This window comes from Rattus rattus, chromosome 9, assembly GCF_011064425.1.
Source record: "Rattus rattus isolate New Zealand chromosome 9, Rrattus_CSIRO_v1, whole genome shotgun sequence".
Taxonomy (NCBI): domain Eukaryota; kingdom Metazoa; phylum Chordata; class Mammalia; order Rodentia; family Muridae; genus Rattus; species Rattus rattus.
Window position 1 is genome coordinate 48,129,040 of NC_046162.1, and position 27,876 is coordinate 48,156,915.

Genomic DNA, 27,876 nt, shown 5'->3' on the forward strand with positions numbered 1-27,876 from the left:
GTGGTCCCTGCTTCTCCTACTTGCTGCCCTGCCTATAGGTTTTTGAACTTGAAGCTTATCTTTTTAAGGGGAATTAACCGCCAGAAAATGCTTTTGTTATTAGAGGCGTTACACAACCTGGGTGAGGGAGCCACAAAGGGTTTGGAACGTCCGTCCATCCAGCAACCCATTCCGTTCTTGCCCTCCCAGAGTGTTTCTGTTTGTGGACCCCGAGCTGGTTTCTGCCTCCGTGTGCAGTGCCCTGCTGCTGGAGATCCAGGCAGCCCAAGAGCAGCACACACCCGAGGCCTGCATGCGCCACGTGGTCTCCCATGCCTTACAGGCAGCTCTGGGAGAAGCCTGTCACACAGGTGCTCTGAACAGGAAGCTGCAGGTAATTAACCCCACCGCCTGGGCATCCAGTATACTCACTCCCTGTACTCTGCCTGCTTCTGGCCCATGGCACCCTTTCCCCAACAAGTTAACAGTTCATACATGTTTATTAAAGGAAATATGAAAACACACATAAGCTGCTGAAAGACAAAAATAAAAAAAAATCACTCACACATCTCTACTTAGAAATAATGAACATTTAGTATATTTCCTTAATAATGATGACATCAGTGACTAATAGCCAGTTTATTGACTGTTACTCCAGACACTGCGCTAAACCGATCACATTTCGGATTTCTCCTCCAGCACTGTGAAAGGCAATTACCATCTGCCCTGATGGATAGGAAACTAAGGCACAGAGAACTAATCGTATACTCGTGCTCCCACAGATGCAAAGAGACTGAGCTAGAATTTGAATCCCATGTCAGGCTTATGCCTTCTGGCTCGAACCCTGACTCTTCTGAACACATGGAACTATCAAACTCTGCAACTGCTTGATAGAATGTGTATTTTCCCATAACACTGGAAACATGGTCTGTGCAAACACATTCCTTGGGAAACAGGTACTTCTAAGGACTGCACAGGATGTGCATTTAGCCGATGCTCGACTCCTGCTGTGGGGCGTGCGATCAATTCTTATACTTACTTGTTTGCTAGCTTTTCTTTCTGATTCAGCCTCAGCCCAAGAAACTCTTCTGACTGAGAGTCAGCACCAGAGGCTGAACTTGTTGGGAATAGGGGAACAGGAGGATGGGTGACATTCTTTGGTAACAGGCAAGGCTGGGCAAGACTAGATTCCATGCATGCAGAAGATGGAGAGGCTTCTCTGGGTGGGAGGGATTAGAACTGCTGCAGTGGGAGGAACCAGGCACCCAGAGTGAGAGGGTTCAGTTGTCTCCTGCTTGCCCTGATTCAGGAAGTGGGGAAGGATGCCAGTCAGGTTTTTTTCTCAGCCCGATATTCAGACCCATCCCCTGCTCTGCCCATCAAAAGACACAGGAGCGTTGCTCCTTCTGTTCTTGTTTTCCATCCAGAGTTCTTCAACCTGAATCCCACCCACATCTTGAATACTTTATTTTGGTGGATTCTTCCTAGTTTTCTCCCCATCATAGTGTGTGAAAGCCAGAAAGAAACGCCACTACCCACCGGCAGGCAACAGGGGGCTAGAGCCATAATGGGGCAGAATCCCAGGCTGCCCAGCTCCCAGCCAAGGGTGGTGCCATGCTGGATTGTTGGTGGCCCTGCCCAATTTAGCATAGGAGAGAGGTAGGTGGGTTGGTGGGTAGACCTCAGGCTCCGATGTCGCTCCTCGCAGGCCAGCTCCCGTCGAGTACTAGAATACTATTTCCACGCTGTCGTGGCTGCCATAGAGCAGGTGGCTAGCGAGGACAGCCCCAGCCGGCTGGGACACCTGGAGAGGATGGAGGAGATTTACTGCTCGCTGCTAGGAACTGCGGCCACAAGAAGGCGCTGCGTCGGTAAGCGGGGGCAGGTGGGGACTTGCTGAGAGATTGCCGACTGCAGGGGGCGCCAAAGAGCTAGGTTAGACAGAATGAGGTTTCTGAAGGCGTGGACCCCCTCAGGAGCCTGGGGACTGAGAGGAGAGCTAAGGAGAGCAGGCCAGGGACTAAGCCAAGAGGCTAATACGTTCATGACAGCCCACAGCTGCAAAGCTCCTACTTTATCTCATTAATGCATTAAACATTTAACACATGTTCAAATTTACGCCGTGTGCCAAATCAAATAATTTGTAAAGTTGGGAAGTAGAAATAATCATTGCCCCATTTTACAGAGAAGATTTTGAAACTGATTTAGAAAGAGGTTGAAAATTGTGCAGACTGACACACAGCTAGTGAGTGGCAGAGCCAGTGTTTGGGTCTTGTTCTGGGCATAGTAACTGACAGATTGGATTCCCAGAACGCCTCCACAGACGGTGGAAAGTAGCGAGTGTTGGCATTACTTATCCCTTGGAGTCGATCAGTACTCTGCGACCTCCTTTCTGTTTGAATGTTGATAAAGACGTGCCACACAGGAGCAAGGTTATGAGTGAGCTTCAACGATCCAGAATGTGTGTGTCCTGCTTCAGTAGGATGATTCTAAGTGTGTCTTGTTTGCACAGTCACTCAGAGCAGCCATGAAACATGTCGGCCTGAGCGTGTCAGAACATAGGGTCCCTGACTGCACCCATAGTTACAGGTGTGGGGGAAATGGGCTAGAAACCATAGCAGAGGTCAGTGCACCAAGCTCACCAAAGCTTAAACTTGGCAGCCCAGGCTGGACCAAGTGAGCAGGGTAGTCCTATTTAGACTCCACCCTCTCAGTCTCCCTGGTCTTTTACTTTGCCTACAAGTCTCCTCACCACAGTCCCCACAGTCTGCTCCTTTCTTCAGGTGACCTCCTCCAAGACCGACTGCCAAGCATCCCCCTGCCCAGCCCCTACATCACCTTCCACCTGTGGACTGACCAGGAGCAGCTCTGTACGTGCCGGAGCCTCTGAGCTCCTGTAGAATTGGCTGAGAACCGTGGTGTATGTCTGTGTGTGTTCACGTGTCTGTGCTCCTGTCTGTGTTCAAGCTTTGTTCTCTGAGTTGGTCCACATGTCTGGACAAAATTGCAAATCTTTTCCAGGTTGGATTAGCCCAGTGCATTAGCCCTTGGTCTCTTGTATTCGTGTGAATGCCATCAATGTCCCCCTAAGGGAGGCAAGCAAAACCCATTATGGTACCTTCCAGAGCATTCATTTCCCACTACTGTTGTGTCCTACTCCTCTTCTCATGGCCCTTCTAGCAAGTGAGGACAAGGACATCAATTGTGGTAGAAAGTATTGATCTGGAGTACTGGGTTCAAGTCTTGACACTTCCTTTTGCCCAGTGGGTCATGGTAGATGCCGTCTCTCTCTGAACCTAAAAGAGAAAACCTCCAAGTTTTCCCTGGAGCTGGTGGCCTGGTACCTGTGTCCCAGGGGGAGCTTCCCCACAGTAAGTGGGGTGTTGGGAGGGACCCAGGGGCAGCTAAATGTAGGAGGTGCTGGGTTGAGCATTGTCTTCTTTAGTACTGGAGTTTTACATGGGATTTTAATATGTTTATTGATTGACTGGATGTGGTGGTGCACACCCTTAATCCCTGTACTCAGGAGGCAGTGCCAGGCAGATCTCTGTGAGTTCAAGGCCATCCTGATCTACATGGTGAGTTCCAGAATTGCCAGGACTACATAGAGAGACCCTCTCTCAAAAAACAAAAAACAAAAACAAAACAAAAAAAAACTAAAACAAAACAAAAGAAATAAAAAGAAAAAGAAGAAATATATTTACTGAATGGCCTCCAGGACCATGGTGGCCCTTGTGAAGTGTCCCATGGGGGTTCAAGTGGACAGTGTTTGAGAAACAGGCGTTCTGGATTTCTGGGGAGCTGTCCTCTCAACTTCAGGTGTCTTTGCCATCCTCACGCTCCCTGTTCTCCGGTCTCAGGGAAAGAACTGGTACTCTTCCTCCGCCCACGCTCCCAGCTGTGTCTCAGTGCTGATCTGGATGCCTTGGATCTACAAGGATTTAGGCCAGACCGGGACTTGGCCCGGGTGTCCACCGACAGTGGAATTGAACGAGACCTTCCTTTGGGGAGCGATGAGCTCCCAGACCCCAGCAGCTCTGAGATGGAGCGAGCTGCACTTCAACGCAAGGGAGGCATCAAGAAGCGTGTGTGGCCCCCTGACTTCTTCATGCCCAGAAGCTGGGATGGACCCCCAGGGTTGCATCGGAGGACTGGAAGGCCTAGTGGGGATGGAGAGCTGCTACCTGGAGTCTCCAGAGTGCATACCGCCCGCGTGCTCGTGCTGGGGGATGACAGGATGGTAGGGCGCTTGGCCCAGGCTTACTACAGACTCAGGTAGGACCCCAAGGAAGGACTAGGGTATGGGCGGTTCTGGAATGGGCTGGTGAAGGATCCAAATGGGTATTAGAGGGATGGGAGAAAAGGCATGGGAGGGTAAGGAAGGACACTGCAGTTTATCTCCAGTGCCCAGCCATTAGCTTGACAGGAAATGACAACTGTTCCCATTTTGTAAATTGGTAAACAGAGGCTCAGAAAGATAGTACAAATTGCCCAAAGTCAATACCTGGTAGATGGCAAAGCCAAGACTATTTGATGCCAACACCCAGCCCTGGGCTCTTACCCATCCACCTTGCTGTCTGTTGCTAGGAAACGGGAGACCAAGAAGTTCTGCCTCACTCCTAGACTCAGCCTACAGTTCTACTACATCCCTGTGCTGGCTCCTCAGGGGACTGGACAGGTGAGAGTCGGGGCCAAGAGAACCATAGAAAAGGAGCAGAGGGGTCAAGAGTAGAGGTCTCAGCAGAGAAGCGAAGGAAAGGTGGGGACCCACTAGCAGTCTGGCTCCCAGACTGGGGATGAGGAGTTGGGGGCAGGGACAATTGCCTTAGACTGCAGAGTTGAGAGAGACTGGGGGAAGAGTCTTCCAGATCAGAAGCTAGGACTCAGGTTTTGCCACAGGAGCCTCTCTGCTGGGCTCCCTCATCTTTGTAGTGAAATTATTAGTGCTAATCAGAACGTTGAGGCATTTCCCCTCAGGGCTCTCCAGTCAGTAAAACCAGACCATGACCCCCCAGAGAGGAGATTAAGTATATGAGCCAGAGTGAAGCAAGGTTGGTTAGTTTATTAAGTGGAGGTGAGAAAGGACAGACTTAGGACAGAAAGAGACAGAGACAGAACAGGAACACAGAAAGAGAGGAGGGGAGAGAGAAAGGGAGGGAGGGAGAGAGAGAGAGAGAGAGAGAGAGAGAGAGAGAGAGAGAGAGAGAGAGAGAAGAGAGAAGAGAGAAGAGAGAAGAGAGAGGAGAGACTAAGGAAAAAATGCAACTCGCCCAAGGCTTTGCAAGCGCCTACTGTTTTGCTTTCATGCTCAAAGGATGTAGTTTACAACCAACTTAAAACATGAGACAAAAAAATTATGTCCTGTCTAAAACGAAAAGAATCTGAGTGTTTTTACTTATCCTAAAGAATGTCCTCTAGTAAGTGAGACGCTCAGATTTGAGAGAGGGCAACACAACATTCTGGCCCTAAGAAAACATGGTGCATTTGTTGTTTTAATATTGGGGGTTGTTTGTTTTTGTTATATTGATACAGGGTTTTTTATGTATCTCTGACTGTCCTAAAGCTCCCTGGGTAGACCAGGCTGGCCTCAAACTCAGAGAGTCCCCCTGCCTCTGCCTTCCAAGTGCTGGGATTAAAGGCATACAACACCACTGCCTGACATGTTTTAACATCTTTGATTGAGATATTTTTTCTTTTTTTTCGGAGCTGGGGACTGAACCCAGGGCCTTGCGCTTGCTAGGCAAGCGCTCTACCACTGAGCTAAATCCCCAACCCCGACTGAGATATTTTTTAGAAAAGGGAATAATGTCTCTTTAGGTCATCCTCACAGTGGAGGTTGTCAGCTGTGTTGAAATTCTTTGATGAGAGACTTTGCCTCCCCTGCCCTTTCCCTCCACAGGAGAGGAAGTCTGAGGCAGATGACCAGCATTCATTAGAGTAACAGCAAGACCCAAGCAATACATCCCTCTGCCCTTTAGAGGCCAACAGTGTTTTTCAGTGTCAGAGAAGTGGCCCTCAGCAAAAGCCCTTCCACTTCACTTGAGTTTATGATACAGAACACGAATGTGTCTTCACACAGTATAGAAACTGAGTCCAAGTGATTAAAAGACTTGGCCACAGTCACTGAACATTGGGTCTTGGTATCTGGGGCACCCAGACTGGGAGGGAGGGACCGACAGGTCTGACTACCCCTGTATTCTTCGAATCCCTAGGATCCAGAAGCATCCAGGAAACCTGAGCTGGGAGAGCTGGCTTCCTTCCTGGGTCGAGTTGACCCTTGGTATGAAAGCACTGTCAACACCCTGTGTCCTGCCATCCTCAAGCTTGCTGAGATGGTAGGAGCAGCAATGAGGGAATGGGGGGAGGAGGGACAGGAGGACGGAGAGGAGGAGGGAGGGGAGGAGGGGGAAGACAGACGGTGAGAGAAATGTGAGTGGCATGAATGAAGTTGAAGGCATTTTTAATAGTTCAGATGGAGAGGGTGGGGGAGTCAGGAGGAAAACCCCCAACTAGATGCTGTGCGTGACCCCTGACCACAGAGTCAGCCCCATTTAGTTCTCAGAGCGTAGGAACCGATGTCCCCAGGTGCCATTGTCACCATATTTATGTCTCCATTTTACAGGCCAGGTAGCTAAAGCAGAAAAAGAGTAGATAACTTGCCCACACAGCAAAATAAATTGTGACGCACTGTCCCCCATCTTTGGAACCAGGTGGGCTGCCTGCAGACTGCTTCTGCCATCACTTAGTCATGATTGACAGGGCAGGATAGACTGGGGGGCAGGCATGACTGTCTCTTTAGCTATTCACGTTTATATTGGCTTGCTGTCAGAAATGCTGCACCAGGTGGGGGTGGGGTGGGGGTTGGAGGATTAGGGAGTGGGGTGGTTAGTTTTTACACTCTGACATTTGTCCGTCAGGGTTTCTACTTAGAATTTAACGTTTTCTGTTGTTAGATACAGAACTTTTGTTCTTCATGACTTCTTCCTTTGAAAGCTTTTTTTTAAAAAAACATTCTCTCTTTTCACCTTGACATGGCTTCTGGGCGTTGAACTTGAGTCCTCAGGCTTTTGCAAAATACTTTGCTCTGAGCCATCTCTCCAGCCCCACAAATCTTGCCTCTTAAGGCCTGAGATCACAATACTCAAACACCTTTACAGCCTGGATTTTTACATTTAAGTAATTATTCTCCACAGAAATAATTGCAGTGTTTCATCTGAGGTGTGAGTGCAATTTGACTTTTCCAAAGGTTTAGCCAGTTAGCCCAAGGCTGTTGATCGTCTAAACCATCCTGCCTCATCCATCTGATATTCTGCTGTATCCCTGGCTGCACTCCTATGTCTGTGTGATGCTCTTTTGGGGAGCCTGTGTTTTCATGGGTCTAGGCAGTACTGGAGGAATCAATATGATTCTGTTTTTATGCCAGGAAGGGTAGGTCTACAATGTTATTTTTCTCTTATAGAAGATTTCAGAATATACTAGTTTACCTTTGCTGATAAACTTTAGGGTTTGCATGTTATTTTTACACTTTATTTATTTATATTAAACATTCACTTTATTCATTTTGTGTGCGTGTGCATGCACATATGTGTGCAGATGCCTGTGGAGGTCAGAAGAGGGTATTAGGTCCCTTGGAATCAGAGTTACATCTGGTTGTGAGCTTCCCAACAAAGATGCTGGGAACCTAATTCAAGTTGCCAAAGGAAACAGCAAGTGCACTTAACCTAACCATTGAGCCATCTCACCAGAACGGTCTTTTTTTTTTTTTTTTTTTTTTTTTTAATTTTATTGAGATTTTGATTAAAAAAGAGAATCAGCCTCTTTCATATATTAATCCTCTCTGGGGACATACTATAATTCCATAAGTGCTTTCTTTTATGCCGATGGGGACTGCAGTCTTGCCTATGTGACTTCTACCCTTCTCGCTAACTTCCTTCTTATCTGGTAGTGCACTTCTTGTCATGGTGAGTACATGTTTTTTAATTCTAGTGAGAAAGAATGTGATGCCCATCACACAGGAAGCTACCGATTTATACATTTTATTTATCAAGTTACTCATTTGTTTCTTAAAAGGTCAGGGTTTGAAAACATAGCCCAAAGCATACCCATTTGATTTTTGGCTGGCTGCTGAGCTAAGGTCTCCATTGTGTTTCTTACCTGCCTCGTTGGGACATCATCTTACATGTTTTATACACACGAAGATGTCTGGCTGTGCGTGTGTATGTTTTCTGAATAGCAACTGAAGATGATTTCACACACACACACACACACACACACACACACACACACACACAAAAGACTGTTTAGCAGGGCATTAAAATACGTTTTATCTTGAAAGTCAGAGTTTATGGGACAGTCCATTGGCTCTTCTCTTCCGCTGGTAGCTTTTCTTCCAACCAAGACACAGAAAAGATTTTGCTTCATTTCTCCTCCCTCCCCCCCCTCTCATAATTAATCATGTGTATGGCCTTTCCAAAAGCAGCTTCCATGTGAGGGGCCTGGAGACTCTGTGAGCAATGACGTGTCATCAGAATGCTGTATTCTCAGCGTGATGGGGGAGGTGATTGAGACAGGGTTTCTCTGTGTAGCCTTGGCTGTCCTGGAACTCACCCAGGTCTACCAGGCTGGCCTTGAATTCACAGAGTTCCACCTGCCTCTGCCCCCTGAGCAATGGGATTACAGGTGTGCACTCCCTCGCCTGGCTGAGCATGATCTTCTTAAGGGAATACTTCAATGAACCAGACGTGAGAGTCAGATAGTCAATGTTTAAGACAAGTCCGAGTCTTTTGCCAACTGTGGCATCACAGCTTGGAGCATTCCCAGCCTGGAAATCCTAAACTTGAAAATGCTCTAATACCCAAAACATTTCAAGCACTCCCCTGATGCCACAAGTGGAAAATTCCACGCCTGTCTGCACATGACAGGTCAAAGTCAAGACACAGGCACACCGAAAATGTGTGAAATTATCTTCAGGCTAAGAGGAAGAGGTACCTGTGAGACAAAATGCATTACACTTGAGCCCCATGGCCAAGATATTTCATCATCTACACATAAATGTTCCATTACCCAAAGGGGGAAAAACATGAAATTAAAAATACTCCTGTGGTTCCAAGCATTTTTGGTAAGGGGTAGTCAGCCTGTATTCTAATCTACATAGACGTTCCACTCTCTGCGAAGATCATTCACTTTACTCACAGGGCTAAGGAAGCCACAGAAGACAAGGGGCTGAGTCCACTCCCAAAAACGTGTAAATATTACTGATTTCTTTATTTTGAGACAGAGTCTCACTGTGTAACTGAACTCAAGAAATTCTTTTGCCTCGGCCACCCAAGGAGCAGGAATTACAGCACATGTCACCACACTTAGTATGTTAGTGAGTTTATGGATAGTTGGCCAGAGCTGAAAGGGACATCATCTGGTCAGGTAGCTCAACCTTATTTCTCCCTTGAAGATTACTCAGGCCTCAAAAGGTTTGAATAACCTTTACTCCAGGCTTCCGGATAGTAAGTAACCAATCTGAGCCTGGAAAGATACAGGTTTTCATCACCAGTTACATTTCAAGCAGCTAGCACAGTGTCCAAAAGCTCAGTGAGTCTGCGTGAATGAAATTAACCCGGCTCCCTGAGAAGACTGAGTTTTGTAGTTCGTATTCTGGTCAGAAGTAACAAACAGAGGGCCTAGAAGGCTTAGAGCACATTGAAGGATTGGCCAGACTTGGACCTCACAGAAAGCATGGGAAGTTTTGGAGTTTCTCACTGAAAAGGGTGCCTCCCCTAGCAGCCTGGAGGTGGGTGGCTGCTGAAGAGACTGCCCCTGTTCCTCACAGCCTCCCTGTTTGGACACATCCAGGACTGTGGACCCCTTCATCCTGGATGTCATCACTTACTATGTTCGCATGGGCACCCAACCCATCTATTTCCAGCTCTACAAGGTTAAGGTAAGTTTCCCCCTGAGTTTCTCAGGTACCATGAGAGCCTGCAGGACCCTGTTAAGGTGCCACACAAACCCTCTGGCTCTGGGGAGATACTGATCACTTAGCTGCAAGTCCGTCCCTGGCTGCTCTTAACAGCTTCGTTTTAGTGTCTGGGCAAACCAGTTCATCCTTAACTTCAACGACTTCAGATTCAAGCAGGTTGGGAGTCAGGGGTAGGCTGTTCTGAATCGGCTTCTGTCCTCTGCCTACAAATTCCCAAGGCACTGCTGTTTTCTCTCTTCGGCCTCTTGGAGACCTTTGGACGCCGAATAGACTCACCTCCGTCCTTCCCTCTCATATCAGCCCTTTTCCTTTACTGCCAGGCGATTCTTTATTTGAACCATCCCGCTGCCTCATTTGTTTCCCGTTGTTTCCCTGACTTCCTTCCCAACAAAACTCAAGCCCAGAGCGGTAGTACGGCAAGGCCCACTTGGAACAAAGACCCAAGACGATTTGGCTTTGGCGTGGCAAGCCTCTGGTGTGCACCTTCATCCTGGCCGATGGAGATCCCCAGCCAGTTTCCTCTTTCTCTGAGACAGTGGCTGTTTATCACTTTCCTGAAGCCTTTCCCTTCAGCAAGTGACTTCCCTACCATTAGGTCCCCTGAATGTCCTCTCTGTACCCAGAATGCATCATGTCCATTCCAATTCTCACAGGGCCTCTCCTGGTGCACACGGACTGGACCTCCTCCATCCAGTTCAGTACAAATTCCTCCACCTAGGCCCCTGACTGGAATGATGCCCCTTCTCCTGGACCCTCCCTCTTAGCCGTTCAGTTTTACCTGACTCCGACATTTCGCACTTGCTCACCTTAACTCAGAACAATGGTGTGTTCTGAACCCAGGAAACCTCCGTCTGTTTTCCCATTTAGGGCGTTTATACCATTGAACTTCAAAGGTCAGACTTTCTCCAGGTCTCAATTGTCTCTCCTTCTGTGTTTCACTCTCCATACCTTTGATGGCATTAAACAACGGGAGAGAATTTAGCTTTCAGCTTTTTCCTTCAGTGATGCTGGTAGGTAGGACCGGTTTGTGGAGGCCTTGGTTTCTTCCTTGTCCGCCCTGAGGTGGATTAGCTTTCCAGTGTAGTTTCCTTAGTGGTCCTTACTGCAGGACACAGGAAGTACCCAACACACACCTACAGACTGGCTTTACTCTGCCCAAGGCCTGAAAGCTAAAGTACACAGATGGGCTGAGTCCTGGGGTCCAACCCACAGTGAGGTAGCATTCTGGAGTCCCCAGCCTGGGACCGCAAGGATCTCACTGCTCTCTACCTAACTTGGATTCAGTCACTCCTTTAGATTTGCAGAATCCGGCTGCAGAGACCTGCTCGGCTCTGTGCCAGATCCTCAGGTTCTGTTTTCTCCCAGGAAGTTCAAATATGTTTCAGGTTCATACCATAATGTGTGAACCAGACAATGTCACAGAAAAAAAAAAAGATGGTAATTTACATAAGAAATTAGGTATTTGGATTATCTTAAGTTTTATAGTCGTGCCAGACAGAGAAGTGTGTACCTGTAGCCCCGACACCTGGTAAGTTGAGGCAGGAATATCACCATTTCCAGGCCAACTTGAGCTGCACAGGGAGACCCAGCCTCACAAAACAAAAAAAGATTCATCGAGGAGATGGATTTGATCAGGTAGTGTGTAAATAAACAGATTAAGGTTTTAAGACACAGCCGCAGACAGTTACGTCAATCGTGTCATGTGTGAGCGTGAACATGAGGGAAGATGACTCAGTGGTTAGTAGCACTTGTTATTTCAGAGAACCTGGGTTTGGTCCCCAGCACCCACATGGTGGCTCACAACTGTCCATAACTCAGTTCAAGGGTGTGCATACATTTGAGCAAAACAATTATATATATAAATAAATCTTTTTCCTATTTCTTTTGATTGATTGATTGATTGATTGATTGATTGATTTTTGAGACAGGATCTCTTTATGAAGTCCTGGCTGTCCTAGAACTTGCAATGTAGGCAAGGCTGGCCTTGAACTCACAGAGATCTGCCTTCTTCTGCCTCCCTAGTATTTTTCTTTATTCTGGCTAGCTCTCAAATAAATCAGAGACTATCAGATTTATTTAATAGGCTTTATGATATAATATCTAAACGGTTATTAATCTATTCTAATCCTCTAAGCTAATCTGGCTACCTCACAGCCAAATCCCTTAGATACTTACATTTTAGAATTGATCTGTCCCTCTCTGTTCCGGATGTGTCTCCTGGACCCACTCCTTGTGGGAAATTCCCCCCTCTCTCTTTCTCCCTCCATCCCTCCCTTCTCCTCCCCTTCTCCTCCCCCTTTCCTCCCTTCCCCTTCCCGCCCCTTCCCTCCTTGGAATAGGAAGTCCAGCCCTGTTCTCTCTTCCGCTCAGTTATTGACTGATGAGCTTTTATTGACAAATCAGAGAATAAGCAGAGAGCAATGTTTATATAACATTGAGGCAGAAGGTTCGTAGAATAAGCATTACAATGCAGAGAAATCAGCATTTGAATAATGCGAGGATACTCTCTACACAGCACACAATAACATGCCAATGCAACTCTTTTTTTCTTATTCCTTATTGTTTTATATTTATTTTATGTATTTATTTTGGTTCTTTGAGACAGGGTCTCTTTACATAGTCCTGGCTGTCCTGGAACTTGCTATGTAGACCAGGCTGGCCTTGAACTCACAGAGATCTGCCTTCCTCTGCCTCCCGACGCTAGCTAGTATCAAAGGTATGCGTCACCACACACAGATTAAAATGTCTTTAAAATAAAACAAAATGGTAAATACAAATTATACATATGTGTGGCTAAGACATGCCATTTTATGATATGTCCACACAAAACTCTATTAATTGGGCTGGCTAATTGCACATTTACTTCACCCTTACATGTCATGCCACAAGCACTTACAACCTACTTACCACTCTGATTAAAAATATAATGTTGTTACAAACATGTGGTCCCCATGTTGTTCAGTTGCTCCCTGGACCTTACTGCTCCTGTAGAGCTGGCATTTTGTATCTTTTACCAGTGTCTGGCAGACAGGTTTGATCAGAATGAATAACTCCTGATTCTTTCTCTACATTTCATTTGTTTCGGGAAGGACTTGGATGTAAGTGACAGGAACTTTTCAAATCAGCTTAGTAAACCGGAGGCATTACTAGCTTACATTGCTGAAGAGGTCCGGACTGACGTGGCTGTCACTCTGCAGCTCAAAACTTAGCATGGGCAGGTGGGTGGGTGGAGTTCCTCAGGCTGTGGGGACAGAAGCTCTCTCTAAACTTCCTCCTTCCCCCTTTCCTTTTTTCCTTCCCTCCCTTCTCCCTTTCCTTTCTAGATCTTCACCAACTTGAGTCATGACCCTATAGAGGACATTTTCCTCATGGAGCTGAAGGTGAAGACCCAAGATTCCAAGTCCCCGAAAGGTGAGCTTCTACTCCCCTTTTCCCAGAGCTCACTCTGGTTCTGCTGCGCCTACCCTCACTCTCTTTTTCTCTCACTAGATGTCACCCCCAAAGTCACCTTACTATCTTATAGGACTTTGCAGAATGCCAGGGCCACACTTACCTCTGTCTCAGGACAGTCCCAGACTGAAGGGCCATCTTCCCAAGATGTTGCCTCTCCATCCGAGGACAGCTGCCCTGCCAGATCCATCCAGCAGCTATGCCTCAGAGACATGGGGAAGGGGCTCTCACCTTATACCCTCTCTTATTTTCTCTCAGAGGGCTCTTCACCCCGAAGGAGAGGGGCGGCTGAGGGCACAGGAGCTGAACTGTCCATGTGCTACCAGAAGGTCAGTGTCATTGGCATAGCCAACAGGAACCCAGGAGGCACAGCGAATGAAAACCAGCCTCTGGGGGTTATAGACAGAGCCAAAGGAGTCCCTGAGCCCTTTCTTGAAGATACCACCAGACTCTTTCAGCCTCCGGAGCAATCTGCAAGGATGATGTAGGGTCAAGGTTGACCTTACATGTAGACAGTGAGGCAGTGTGCTCTAAGAGATTGGAGTTGGGTGAGCATAATGGTACATGTCTTTAAGCCTGCCATTTGGGAAGCAGAGGAAGGTGGATCTCTGTGAACTTGAAGCCAGCTAGGACTATATAGTGAGACCCTGTCTTTAAAAAAACAAAAGGAAAGAAAGCTAGTTTCTTACTTAGAACCTTCTTCCTTGCAAGCTACCCATCTAGAGTTTGATTGACTCCGTGGGGATTAGGAATGGCTAAGTCTCTGCCCACAGGCCCCTTACCAGTACCCAGGAAGAATCTCAGGGTAGGGTGGAAGCATAGGAGAAGTGACACAGGAAGATACGGGGGAGGAGCAAGCCCTTGGGACCCCCTCTTCAGCTCAATTCCCATCCCCAGGCCCTGCTCAGCCACAGACCCAGAGAGGTCACTGTTTCTCTGCGGGCCACCGGGCTGGTCCTGAAGGCCATTCCAGCAGGTGACACTGAAGGTGAGGAGCTGGGAATGCAGAGTGAGGAGATGGGAGAGAGGAGGAGAAAACAGGTTGGCTGCTAGGAGATAGAGAAGTCAAGGTTGGGGGAGTGGCGGTTGGGCGTGTCCACATCTGGGCAGGACAGTGGCCTGGGGTAGGGGTGGGGCTGGTATCTCATAACTTCCTGCCATTAAAGAGCTCTGGTTGGGAAAGCAGAAACCTGCTGTCTTGAATAAAGCGAGACCCCTGCCCTCAGGTGGTCCACTGCCAGACAAACCAGACTATCCCAGCCTTGGGCTTGCACAGCTGGAAGGCAGAAGGACCTAGGGATAGGAGCAGAAGGCCTCCCCACTCTGAATTAGGCCTGCAGAGCTGGCAGCTTTCTGCTGGGAAGTGTTGGATTTACATATTGTTCCAAAATAAAAATAAATGAATGAATAAAATGGAGTGACCATAAAAAAATCTGCATATGTAGACATTAGCACACTGTCAATATTAGCTTTTTTTTTTAAGATTTATTTATTTTATTTATATATTAGTACACTGTAACTCTCTTCAGACACTTCAGAAGAGAGCATCCCATTACAGATGGTTGTGAGCCACCATGTGGTTGCTGGGAATTGAACTCAGGACCTCTGGAAGAGCAGTCAGTGCTCTTAACCACTGAGCCATCTCTCCAGCCCAGTATTAGCTTTTCCAAATTGCTCCCGGACCTCTGGAAGGACGAAAGGTGGCGACATAGACTACTAGCACCAAACACATTTTTCAGGGGCTTAATTTAACAGCGCTCTGTTAGGTGCAGGACTTTTTTTTTTTTTCCTGAGCACATGAACTCTCTGTGACCTATATTATCATTATTCCTAACTCCTTCCTGAGGGGAAACAGAAGCAAAGGAAATAACTTCCTCCACAGGAAGTTCACATCCACAGGAGTCCCAGAACCTGCTCTGAACCAAGCACGTTCACCTGATGCTCCTGTCCCCCAGTCTCTGACAACTGCACAATTCCAGTTTAGGCTTCAGGGATGTGACCCACACAGACTTGGGGGAGATCATTTTTAAACATACAAGAAAGTTCACATAGGCAGAAATGTATCTGCTCACCACTCTCCCCACAGTAGGCAGAGCGCACCAGCACACCACAGATGCTCAATGGGTTGGTGTAGTCGCCAACCAGGTCTATAATCCCAGCACTTAGGAGGCTGAGGGAAGAAGATCATGAATTCCAAGTCTGCTGGGCCTACATTGCCTGGTTATGTAGGATGATAAGAGACCTTGTGGAAGAAGAGGAAGAAGAAAGGGGAGGAGGAGGGACAGGAGAAGCATTGCATTCCTTCCTTTTCCTTCGTAAGACCCTCACTTGTTAATTGTAACCCCAAGCCCATCACAGCAGGCGACACCAGAACCATTCGCCAAAGCACAAAATCCTCTAAGCAGCATCTTCAGTTGGCATGGAGGCCCCAAGCCTGACACTGGTCACACGATGGGGACTTTTTGATGCAGTGTATACTATTAAGAGAGTGGGTCAGGGCACATTTAAGGTCCCAGGTTGAATTTATAACACTAAAAGAATTATGTAGGACAGTGGTGGTGCACACCTTTTGTTCAAATACCCAGGAGGCAGAGGCAGAGGGGCAGAGGGGCAGAGGGGCAGAGGGGCAGAGGGGCAGAGAGGCAGAGGCAGAGAGGAGGCTGAGGCAGAGAGGAGGCAGAGGCAGAGGCAGAGACAGACACAGAGACAGACACAGAGGAGAGGAGAGGACAGAGAGGCAGAGGCAGAGACAGGCAGAGGCAGAGGCAGAAGCAGAGGCAGAGGCAGAGGCAGAGGCAGAGGCAGAGGCAGAGGCAGAGGCAGAGGCAGAGGCAGAGGCAGAGGCAGAGGCAGAGGCAGAGGCAGAGGCAGAGGCAGAGGCAGAGGCAGAGGCAGAGGCAGAGGCAGAGGCAGGCGGATCTCTGTGAGCTCAAAACCAGCCTGGTCTACAGAGTCAGTTCCAGGAAAGCCAGAGCATCACAGAGAAACCCTGTCTCAGAAAAACAACAAAACAAAACACAAAGAAAGGCAAAGCCCAGTGTGGTGGCCATGCCTTTGATCCCAGCACTCAGGAAAGGCTACACGAGACCATTTTCTCAATCTGTAACTCTGGAGTTTGGAGTGGTGATCACTTTGGGTTCAGAAACGTGGGTGATTCTCCAAGGGATGGGAGAGGAAGAAAAAACAGAAGCTTGGTTAGGGCCAACATGGAACCCAAAAGTAGAGGCTGCGGGGCAGGGTAAACGGGAAGCAGAATGGGAAGCAGTGTGGGGCCTTCCCACTCACATCCCCCCATTTCATTCAGTTTCAGGGTTCTCCCACTGTACCTCACCAAATGCTGCTTCTGCTGCAGACTGCTCCTGTCTGCACGTCAGTGTGACGGAGGTGGTCAAGACCTCCAATCTGGCAGGAAGGTCGTTCACGGTGAGTTTGTATGGACTAGGAAGTGGAGACAGGCAGAGGGTAACAGGCAGCTGGTGAGGGAGCCCAAGGGGAAGGTACTCAGAGAGGGGGAGCTGACAGTGGCCCTTCATGCCTGCTGTGGCACTTTCCAATCAATGTGGGAGATGCAAAGGCTCTGTGGTGTAAGGGAGGCACGGAGTCGCTGACTTCCTTCCATCTGCAGCCCATTTGAGGACTAATATCCCTGACAGCCACATTCGCCCACATATGTCACCCCGGCCACTCCCACATGGCAGATGGCACCTATGCAACCCACTCATCCTCTTTGCTTCTCTGACCACCCTTGCCCCTCGGCTTTGCCTTGGCTGACATTTAGTGATCAAGGTATGAGACTCACCCATTTCCTTCCTCTCTGATGGCCTCTCTCAACTTCACTTAACACTTAACCTGACCTCAGAGCCCGTGATCCCACCTGAACTGTGCTCTCACTGACACGGACTCCTGTGCACCAGACAGGCTGGACGCTCATAGCATCTGGGATAAATCCTGCACCTCACTGACCAGCAAACTCTCGCTGACCCAGAGCATTGATGCCACTCAGCGCCTTTCCTGTTAGTCCTTGGGGTCTCTTTCTGCTTTCTCTGCCTTTGATTCCTCTCCCCCCTCTCCTTCCTCTACAAATGCTCAGGTCTTCTTTCCATCCTAGAAACAGACAAGAAATTTTACCCTAGCCATGTTTTCTCTCTGGCTACCAGATGCAGGTCATTTCTCCTATGTCACTCAAGCTTTTAAAAAGATACTTCTAGGGGACTAGAGTGATGGCTCAGCTGTTAAGAGCACTGTCTGCTCTCCCAGAGGCCCTGAGCTCAATTCCCAGCAACCACATGATGGCTCACAACCATCTGTAATGGGATCTGATGCCCTCTTCTGGTGTGTCTGAAGACAGTGACAGTGTACTTACATACATAAATTTTTTTTAAAAAAATCTTTAAAAAAAAAAAAAAAAGATACTTCTAGAAGTTCGAGGTTCTTATCCAAGACTCCTTTGCCTGCAAGCTATGGCTTTGAGCTTTACCTCTTTGCAACAAAGTCACCCTGTGCTGCAAAGTCACTGTCCCTTTTCAGCCCTTCCACTTCTTCATCTCAAGGCAGTGTTATCGTCTACATGTGAGAAGTAAGTTTGCTTGTGATCTCAGCGCATGTTTAGGATGACAGGTAACATTTTTAAGTATAAAACAAATACTTTGGTTTGTTATTATATATTCTAATATGATTGACAGATACAGTGATTAACCGTCCATAGCAATGTTTTTGCTCAAAATATGTGAAAGCAGGCTGGGAACTAGGGTGCACGCTTTTAACCAGCACTCGGGAAACAGAGGCAGGTAGATCTCTGTGAGTTCAAGACCAACCTGGTCTACATAGTGAATTCCAGGCCAACCAAGAGAGACCCCGTTTAATATCTACATGTTACATACTATATTAGCATATACTAATATATACGAAGGCATTGTGCATATGACCTGATGGGGCCTTGTTTATGCCATTAAATATTATTTCATAATGGTTGCATATACCTATAATGATTATTAAAATATTTTTGTATGATTCGATAATCTTCTTTCACGATTATAAGCACGCTGTGGCCAACACACTTACGGTTAAACAGAAGCAAAAACTCATGATTATGCTTTTAAAAGCCTTCCAGAGCGAGCTGACATCCACACATCAGGACAGTTCACCACACAGCTCTCCACACCCCACCCCCACTGCCATGTGTGGACACCGGTCTTGGAAGGCAGCCAATACGCTAGCCGACTGTGAATACACATCTCTGTGAATATGATTGTCAGAATGTTCATTGCTTTCGTCTGGATTTCTGTCACTCCAAATTAGCAGCACTGATGTTTTCCTCACATACACTGATAACTGCTTCTTTTTATTTCCCGTGTGTGTTCTCACCCATACGGAAACCATGGTACCTTGCTTTTATATGAAAACATCATCCTTTTGTTTGTCTCATGTTTTCAAAACAGTTTCCCAAATCTATTCTTTAATTTTTTTTTAAAGTTTTTTTTTTTTTTTTTTTTTTTTTTGTTTTTAAAGATTTATTTTATTTATTTATGTACAGCATTCTGCCTGCATATGTGACTGCAGGCCAGAAGAGGGCACCAGATCTCATTACAGATGGTTGTAAGCCACCATGTGGTTGCTGGGATTTGAACTCAGGACCTCTGGAAGAGCAGTCAGTGCTCTTAACCGCTGAGCCATCTCTCCAGCCCTTTAATTTTTTTTAATAACCTTTATATCGCAATCTCCTGCCTGGGAGTTTGAAAGTATTTCAGAAATCCCACCTTTGGCCTTTGCTGAGTTATCCTTGTCCCCACATCGTTTTCCCTACACTCGTGACAGAATGCAGGGGCCATGTACCTGGGAGAGCTGTCCTGGCGCTCTTCCCTTCCCTCAAGTTCTTCTCTTCCTTTAACCCTCGGGGCACAGCCCTGGGAACACTGCAGCTCTGTAAATGGCCCGGAGTGGGGCCCTCATCTTGATGATTCCAGCCCTCGATGTATCTGACACACAGCACGTTGTTAGTCACCTAGAGCCTCGAGCATCTCAACCCTGAACCGGAAGCTCACTTTCTCGGAGGCCAGCTATCCTCAGGAGTAGAGCTTTGACTGCTCAGAGAGACACTGTCTTGGGTTCAGATCTGCCTTAGCCTAGGATGGTATAGCGTTTAAGCTTGAAGCTGTAAGGTAAGCCTTGTCACCTTAACTGCAGCCTCCCTGAGAGTCAGTTCCTTGTAATAGTCTCTGCTCAATGACCTCGTTAAATAACCTGGCCGGGGTTTTTGACTCTCTAAGCGAATCAACCCAACAAGTTCCTTTTTTTTTTTTTTTTTTTTTTTTTAATTTTTCTTTCTAACGTGTTGAGTGAGATCCCAATAGCTGTGTTTCCTCTCCGGGAACCCTGGCAGGTTTCATCAGATGGTCAAGAGCAAGCCAGGGAGGGAAGTGCTTGGTGAGCTGGAGGGAAGGTGCTCCCAGCTGGGAGCAGCAAGAGCCTCATGGCTAGCTCGTAGGTGGCCATGGCCGGGTTGGATGCTTGATTGGCAGGAGTGACAGCAGCAAGGTGAGGGCAGAAGAAAGGAGGCTTTGGGTGTGGAGCACAGCAACGCTAACGGGAAACACGAGCATTGCCTGTCCTCCATCTTGACACCCTTTGCAAAGCCTGCTGCTGGCCCTTGCCAACTGGCCTCCATAGCTGCCCTGTATAGGTGTGTGCTGCCTTCAGAATCCACAGCCCGGGAGACAGAGCGTGCCTTGGTGTGCAGACCCAGAGGCGATTGCCACAGACAGGTGTCTGGGAGGAGGCTAGTAGATGGCCTCTGGTGATCTACAGTATGAGTCTGGGGCGTGCCAGACACCCGAAGCGTCCTGTGTGCAGCAGGGGAAAGAACACTGAATCAGAATGGGTGTGCTGAGTCCTTCATTGGGGGAGCTCAGCAGGCCACCCAGATACTCAGACTTCATTCTCTTCACTTGGGCAACACCCATTCCCTCAACCCATATTCCTACAGTCAGCTTGAACATAGTCTATAAACTGAATTACCCTGGCTTCCTCTGGGCCCCTCCTTGTGCAGGATCCCTCTGCAGCTTCCGTGGGGCTCCTGGAAGGTGACTAGTGACTCCCCAGTGCAGACAACCATCTGGTTAACTGTCAGTTACTGCCCACTGCAGGCTGGAGAGCCTGCTCACCTGCTCACAACACACCCCTCCCTCATAGCTAAGAGTTACATGGGGAATCCAAAGTGCTCGAGGTTCTACTGCGTAACCAGGCATCTCCTCTCCGCTCTGGCACTCTCTGTCAAGGGGTCTGCTCCCCCCCATCTAATGGAAGCTCGGGTGTGTCTTTCTTCATCAGTGCTCACTTGTTCCTCACACAAGGGATAAAAGAGACGAGGAAAGGGTTTTAGGCTAGGAGACAAAGAGAAAGAATAAACAATGACTTTCCTTCTTTATTACTAAGACCACCATTTTATGCTTACATTTTCCTGAAACATTACAACAATAACACTGCCCACCCAACACTGACACAGTGCTGTGGCCCACACACTCTTCTGTGCACTCACTGTGTAGCCTTGGCCGGCTTGGAACTCACAGAGACCCACTTGCCTCTGCCTCCCGAGTGCCGTCCACTGGAGACTTGTGGACCTATCAGGGGCCATGCCCTTAAAGAAAACTGACTCTCCCTCTCCTGGAAGCCATCCCCTGTCTGTAAGCTCCTCGGTGAGGACTTGTCTTGTTTGCATTTCTATTGCTGATAAAATGCTGACCAAAAAACAACCTGGAGAGACAAAGTTTTATTTCAGCTTAAAGCTTACGGTCTGTCATTGTGGGAAGCCAGGGAAGTAACTTAAGCAAGAACCTGGAAGGAGGAACTGAAGTGGAGGAACACTGTTTACTGGCTCGCTCAGCCTGCTTTCTTACATAACCCGGAACCACTTGCCCACAGTAGGCTGGGACCTCCCAAATCAATCCCTAATTTAAAAAAAAAAATTGCCGCGTAGAGTTGCCTACAACCCAATTGGTGGAAGCACTCGCTTAACTGGGATTCTCCTCTTCCCAGGACTCTGGTTGGTATTAAGTTGAAAAGGTAACGAGCACGGGGTTCCTGAACCCCTCCCCCTCCATGCTAGAACATCGACTGTCTTGACCGTGAGCAGGTCTTGTGCAGACAACCAAAGCTGCTGAGTCTGTGAGTGCAGTGGTCCTGTCATGTCCAGAAGACACCAGCAGCTCCAGTTCTGCCTGACCTCTGACCTCTGACCTTTACACCTGTTCTGCCCCTTACGTGATAGAAGCATCCAGGGTTAAAAAAGCTTAGGGGGACTGGAGAGATGGCTCAGAGGTTAAGAGCACTGTCTGCTCTTCCAGAGGTCCTGAGTTCAATTCCCAGCAACCACATGGTGGCTCACAACCATCTATAATCAGGTCTGGTGCCCTCTTCTGGCCTGCAGGTGCATACATGCAGGCAAAAAGCTGGATCACGTATACATAAAAAATAAATAAATGTTTAAAAAAAAAAAAAAAAAAGCTTGGGAGAAACTGTTTCGGAGGCTTCCTGACACACTGGGGCTGTCCACGTACCACCCAAAGCTCCAGTTTGTTGTTGCTGTTGTGGGTTTTCGGGGATGACTGACTGAAGGAAAGAGAGACTCGGCAGGATGAATTTAGGCTTCTCAGCAGCTCCCTCTCAAAGACTGAGCACTGACAGCCTCCTGGAAGCTCTGCGTACTGTGACACAAAAGGCTAAAAGTACAAGTCAATCTCTGGCACGCTGAAATCCCTAACACTGCCTTATCTGATCTCGGGGTTGCCTTGAACCGCCCATCACCTAAGCAGTTCTCAGCCATGGGAGACTTTGAGACTAAGTTAAGCAAAGGCTCTGAGACCCCATTCAAAAGAACAGCCCCATAAAAATCTCAGATAACAATCGCTGACAAAAGGCGACTTCAAAGCCTAGGGACCATTATTCCAGATTCGTGCCAGATACAACAGGCTCTGCTAAAACTCTGCTACAGTCTGTGGGGGGTGGGACTTGGCAAGGCTGTCCTGGAACCCACAGGGTCTAGAGTTTTCTGTTCCATAGGACATGCCTCCCTGGAAGTCAGTCTGTCTGGAGTCAGAAGGATGTCTAGGGGTTGCATCCCACTGGCTTAGAGTTTTATTTGACTGTTTTCCAGACCTCCTATCTCTGATCGCCCCAGGTAAAGAATTGTGCATATAATTTACTGCTGAGAACTGGAGTCATCTGGCAAAATGGTTGCCCCAGGAGGTGCTTGAGATTCACACGGACACTCTAACTTGATAACCCGGCCTGTGCTGCCCTCGGCATTCTAATTTGTATTTATGAGGAAGCATGACAAACAGGTCAAGAAAAGAACTGAAGAAGCAGTATTCAAGTGTGAGAGCAGCCCAGAGACGGCTTATGCAGTCTCTGCTCAGTCACTAGCAGGAAAAGAGCAGGGACCCCTTGGGATACACAGAAGAAACACACTAGATCCCAGGATAGGAAGTGTTGGCAGAGCAAACTGCTAAGCAAAATGACATTTACATAAACTCTCTTCTCTGATGTAGACGTCGACGAACACCTTCCGGACATCCAGTATCCAAGTCCAGAGCCAAGACCAGAAGCTGCTCACACTGTGGCTGGACAAGGATGGCCGGCGGACTTTCAGGGATGTGGTCAGGTGAGTGGGGCTTTCTATTCCTAGGACTCCCACCTCCGCAGGGAAATTGTAAACACCCCCAGTCTCCTGGCTTTGGCCCAGGCTACTTATCAGAGTCAGATCTGTTGCCAGGCAGGTTTTTAGGCCACTGTTCTATGACTCGAGGGTAGTGCTAAATGTTCCCAGGACTCCTTGAGGCACACACAGCCTAAAAGTCTTCCTGTTTCAACCCCACTGCCTACACTGACCTTTCATTACAGCCTCCCCTTTCGGGCATCCATATCCCCATTTTGTAACTTTTGCAGGTTTTCTTCAGGGAAGTAGACACAAAGACACAGTGGCCTAGATCCAAGCATCTCCCCCACTATCAGAGAGCCTTGGTGCACAATGACCTCCTTCTATGATTTGTCCACTGTCTTCTTTGTAACTCCACCTCTGTTCCCTACAACAGTTGGTCTGCCTTTTAACTGTGCTGAGCAAATCTGGTCCCCGATTACCTTCTAAGCTGATCTCTCCCCACTGCAGATTTGAGGCTGGTCCCTGCCCAGAGCCATGTTCGAGGGCCCAGAAATCCAAGATGTCAGCGTTCAATTCACATGGGCAGGAGACAGAAAAGAGCATGACCAAACCCAATTCTCTTCTGATGCCCATCAACACATTCTCTGGCATCATCCAGTGAGCCTGCCAGGACAGTGGGAGATCTGGATCCAGGGGTAGCAGACCCAAGAAGGAAACACTACCTACCCACCTACAACATTCACACTGACAGCCCCACTGGGCGTCTGTGCTTGGACCAGGAGTCAGAGAGTGCCTGGGAACTAAAACAGCCTGGATTGTAGTGAATAAGAGGAGCAAGTGATAAAGAAGGACCCATCCCAAGGCTGCCAGATTGCTGGACGAAGCTGGAGTGAGACGAGCTGATGCAATTCCAGAACCATCTTTCTTGTGATGATGTTCATTTCCCATTTCTCATGCACTTCATCATCCACGCCGGCTCCCTAGGGAGTCCTGAGAACTGGTGACAAGCAGCTGCAGGTACAGCTGGCAGTTCACCAGTAGAGCACTTGCCTCGTGTATGGGAGGCCTTGGGTTTGACCCCAGGATAGAAAAGGGGGTCAGAGCTGATGGGTTCAATATCTGAACAGAGTCCTGTGGCTGAGGAAGGAACAGGAAGTAGGTAAGGACTGCTGATCCTGCTTCCTTTGAGTCCGTACAACTCTTTCCAGCTCTTAGGCCACGGTTGACCTGTGCTGAGGTGGGTCTGTCTGTCTCAGTAGAAATGAGACTGATAGTATCAATAAAGGCACACTAAAGTGTTTCTGCTTTGTGGTGTGTGCGTGTGTGTGTGTGTGTGTGTGTGTGTGTGTGTGTGTGTGTGTGTGTGTATGTCACATTGTATGTATGTAAGACAGAGGACAGTTTGTGGAAATTTGTTGTTTCCCTCCACCATGTGGGTCCTAGAAACAAAACTCAGGTTGTCACGCTTGGCGGCAAGCGTCTTTACCCACTGAGCCATGGCCACAGCTCTATTTGTACTGCACAAGACGTCAGAAGACAGAACTTAATCTCACCGAGTGAATTCGCTCAGGCTGGGCAACAGCTTTGTGTCATATTCAGTGCTGCAGTCTTCCCTACCCTTTCCTCTCCTTGTGTTTCTTAAGGACTCTCTCAAGCAGAGGCAGGAATGTGGGGTAACCTCAGAAAAACCAGAGCTTAAAGAATAAGAAAAATTGATGCTTCAAGTAAAAAAAAAATTGCACATTGTCTTAATTAGAGTTTTACTGCTGTGAACAGACCCCATGACCAAGGCAACTCTTATAAAGGACAACATTTAATTGGGGCTGGCTTACAGGTTCAGAGGTTCAGTCCATTATCATCAGGGCAGAAACATGGCAGTGTCCAGGCAGGCATGGTGCGGGAGGAGCTGAGAGTTCTACATCTTCATCTGAAGGCTGCTAGGGGAAGACTGGCTTCCGGGCAGCTAGGGTGAGGGTCTCAAAGCCCATGCCCTCAGTGACACACTTCCTCCAACAAGGCCACACCTTCAAATAGCACCAGTCCCTGGACCAAGCATATGCAAACCACCTCACACATCAGTGGCAAAGCCATAGTAGTGTTCTTGGCCCTATGATCCATGACCTCATGGCTGTAGGGTGGGGGAGAAATAGAAAAGGTCCAAGGGAGTCAGACTTGAGCCTCTTCCTGTCAACTAGATGGGAGGGAGTTCCTGGGGTGGTAGGATCCTTTCAGGCAGGGAATCTGTATTAGTGACTTGGCTGTTCCTGTGCTAAACGCCATTACCAGGAAGCAACTGTGGGAAGAGTTCACTTTGGCTCATGGCTCTGGAGGGATGAGAGTCCACTGAGGCAGGAAGGAATGGCAGCAATCAGTGGGCGTGGCTGCAGGAAGCTGAGAGCTCACATCTCCAACACAAGCATGAAGCAGCGAGAGCAGACAGAGAGGCAGCTCTAAACTCTTACAGCCCTCACCAGATGCACACACCTTTAGTCCCAGGACTCCAGAGGCAGAGGCAGGTGGATCTCTGTGCGTTCCAGGCCAGCCTGGTCTACAGAGGGAGCTTCACCACAGCCAGAGAAACCCTGTCTTGAAAAAGAAAAAGAAAAACAAACAAAAAAATAAACCCTCAAAGCCTGATCCCATACTTCTTCCAATAAAACCTACTAACTGTGCCACCACCACCACCAGACAGTGCCACCAACTGGGGGCCAGGCGTTCAAATGTCTGCGTGTACAGGGAACATTCTCATTCAAGTCAGTATAGAATCAGGGGGGCAGGGAGGGAGGGTAGCTGTGGCATTTTATCTCTGACCTCACTATTCCAGGAACAAGGGAAAGTCCCATGACCCGTTCTTAAAGCCAAGAATGATATAAGTAGGGCACAGGGTTAATACACACACCCGAAGGCAGTCTAGGCTTACAGAAAGTCTCTGCTCCCCCATGGGCATGGAAAACAGGGAATGTTTTCTCAGGAAGTCAGAATCCGAGGAGCCCAAAGGGTCTCCAAGAGAAAAGAAAGCAGCTGTGAAAAAGAGCAAGTGAGAGGTGTGGGCCAGCGGGCAATCTTAAATGGTTTGAAACTGGTAACAATTACAACCTCACAGAGTTTGACCTGGGATTTTCTGTTTTTCTGCACTGAGGTGAGGTGAACTGCTTCAGACCAGTTTGAACATTCACAATCACATAAGCACTAGGTTTTTCTTTGATGGCTGTGTGTGTGTGTGTGTGTGTGTGTGTGTGTGTGTGTGTGTTTAGTTTATTGGTTGATATCTTTGAAAAAGGATCTCATATAACTGAGGCTGGTCTTGAACTCCTGATTCTTCTGCTTCTGCCCCCAAAAGTGGGATTATATGACTAAGTCTCCACGTCCATTAACCACTTGAGTTTTTGTTTTCTTTTGGCTCAGTTCGGTTTAACAAGGTCTCACCTAGCTGAGGCTGATGGTGAACTCCCGATCCTCCTGCCTCCAATCCTCAAGTGTTGCACTCAGGCATGCGCCACCACACCCCGCTAGAAACTCTTAGTTTTTAAATTTTAATTTAATGATGTTTGAGGCCTTAGGTTTTAAGTAATCAGTAAGAGTCTGTCAGTTGGGGTTGGGGATTTAGCTCAGTGGTAGAGCGCTTGCCTAGCGAGCGCAAGGCCCTGGGTTCGGTCCCCGAAAAAAAAAAAAAAAGAGTCTGTCAGTCATACGGTAAGAGAAAGTGCTGAGTATCTTAGCTCTCTACCAGTTTACAGAGAAAGACATTACCCAGTCAAATTTAGCTACAATCTCCAATCCACAGCCAAATTAGGTATATTCAGCAAGCCTTGAATGAAAAACGGACCAAATCAGAGGCGGATATGGCTCAGTGGTAGAGTGCATGGAGACCCTGGGTGTGAGAACAAACCACTACTACATCAGTAGCTAGATGATCGGCCATTTTGGAAGAAAGCCTTTGACACACTCCCGAATGACCGGAAGTGCTAGAGTCTCTGTTCAGTTGGGAGACGTGCCTCTGGGGAGAAAAGGAATCTGTAGTCATCTCTCACGACTTCACTGAATTCACCTGTGGGAATTCACCTAACTAAACCATTTCTCTTGACCTGTAATTTTTAAGTGTGTGTAGTCACCTCTTCTACTGAGAGCTCTTTGGTTCAAAGCCAGCTAAGAACCTCTGGAGTGCACTCCCAAACAGGGCAGGCAACAGCCTTCTATTGATTGTAGATGAAATTTTCCATTGTGTGCATCCTGTCTGGGGCTGTGAGGTGCTACCAGGATTGGAAATTAATATATATAATAATATATTATGTATTATATTTATTATATATTTAATATTTTTTCAAGATCATATCTCTAAGGCATGGGAGCCAAAATATCTACTACTTTGGGAAAAAACATCAAGGCAAACAGAAGGATTATAGACAAAAGTGCACTTAATAATAGCAAACAGGGAAGGGCACATATGAGTCCTGGTGATGGACAGACAGGACTGGGATTTCACTTACAATCAACAGGACCAACTCTGTGGATGGCCACTAATCAGTGAGCCTGTGAATATAAACCTGAGGTCGAGGGATGTGCAGATGTTCACTTCATTCTTCTCTTCCTGGAAACATCCCCATCCTGACCCTGACAGTCTCTCATGCCTGAAGCAGTCCAGAGTCCTAGAGGATCTGTGGCCCAGCTCGGAAGGTGCCCAGCAAACCACAGGTGGGCATTAGGTGGCGCAGGTGAAGCGCAGGTGCGGCTGGTGCCGCAGGTACAGTCAACAGGTGCATGGGCTCCGCCCTCGCCGCGTCTCTCTCTTGGGGCGGGGCCACTTCCGGGAGGGTGGCCGGAC

At 47.9% G+C, this 27,876-nt stretch overlaps 1 protein-coding gene across 1 annotated transcript in view; it reads left to right on the forward strand.

Annotated features, from left to right (window-relative positions):
• The window catches only part of Pik3r6 (phosphoinositide-3-kinase regulatory subunit 6), a 49,099-nt gene extending 24,745 nt beyond the window's left edge, over nucleotides 1-24,354 (forward strand). The window contains exons 8-20 of the mRNA XM_032914034.1: nucleotides 190-373; nucleotides 1,688-1,850; nucleotides 2,763-2,849; nucleotides 3,840-4,254; nucleotides 4,567-4,657; nucleotides 6,192-6,314; nucleotides 9,803-9,913; nucleotides 13,276-13,363; nucleotides 13,661-13,731; nucleotides 14,300-14,390; nucleotides 16,707-16,825; nucleotides 22,945-23,057; nucleotides 23,562-24,354. Of these exons, the coding sequence (XP_032769925.1) occupies nucleotides 190-373; nucleotides 1,688-1,850; nucleotides 2,763-2,849; nucleotides 3,840-4,254; nucleotides 4,567-4,657; nucleotides 6,192-6,314; nucleotides 9,803-9,913; nucleotides 13,276-13,363; nucleotides 13,661-13,731; nucleotides 14,300-14,390; nucleotides 16,707-16,825; nucleotides 22,945-23,057; nucleotides 23,562-23,715 (1,810 nt within the window). The 3' untranslated portion in view covers nucleotides 23,716-24,354. The remainder of the gene's footprint in view (nucleotides 1-189; nucleotides 374-1,687; nucleotides 1,851-2,762; nucleotides 2,850-3,839; nucleotides 4,255-4,566; nucleotides 4,658-6,191; nucleotides 6,315-9,802; nucleotides 9,914-13,275; nucleotides 13,364-13,660; nucleotides 13,732-14,299; nucleotides 14,391-16,706; nucleotides 16,826-22,944; nucleotides 23,058-23,561) is intronic.
• The last annotated feature ends 3,522 nt before the right edge of the window (nucleotides 24,355-27,876 follow it).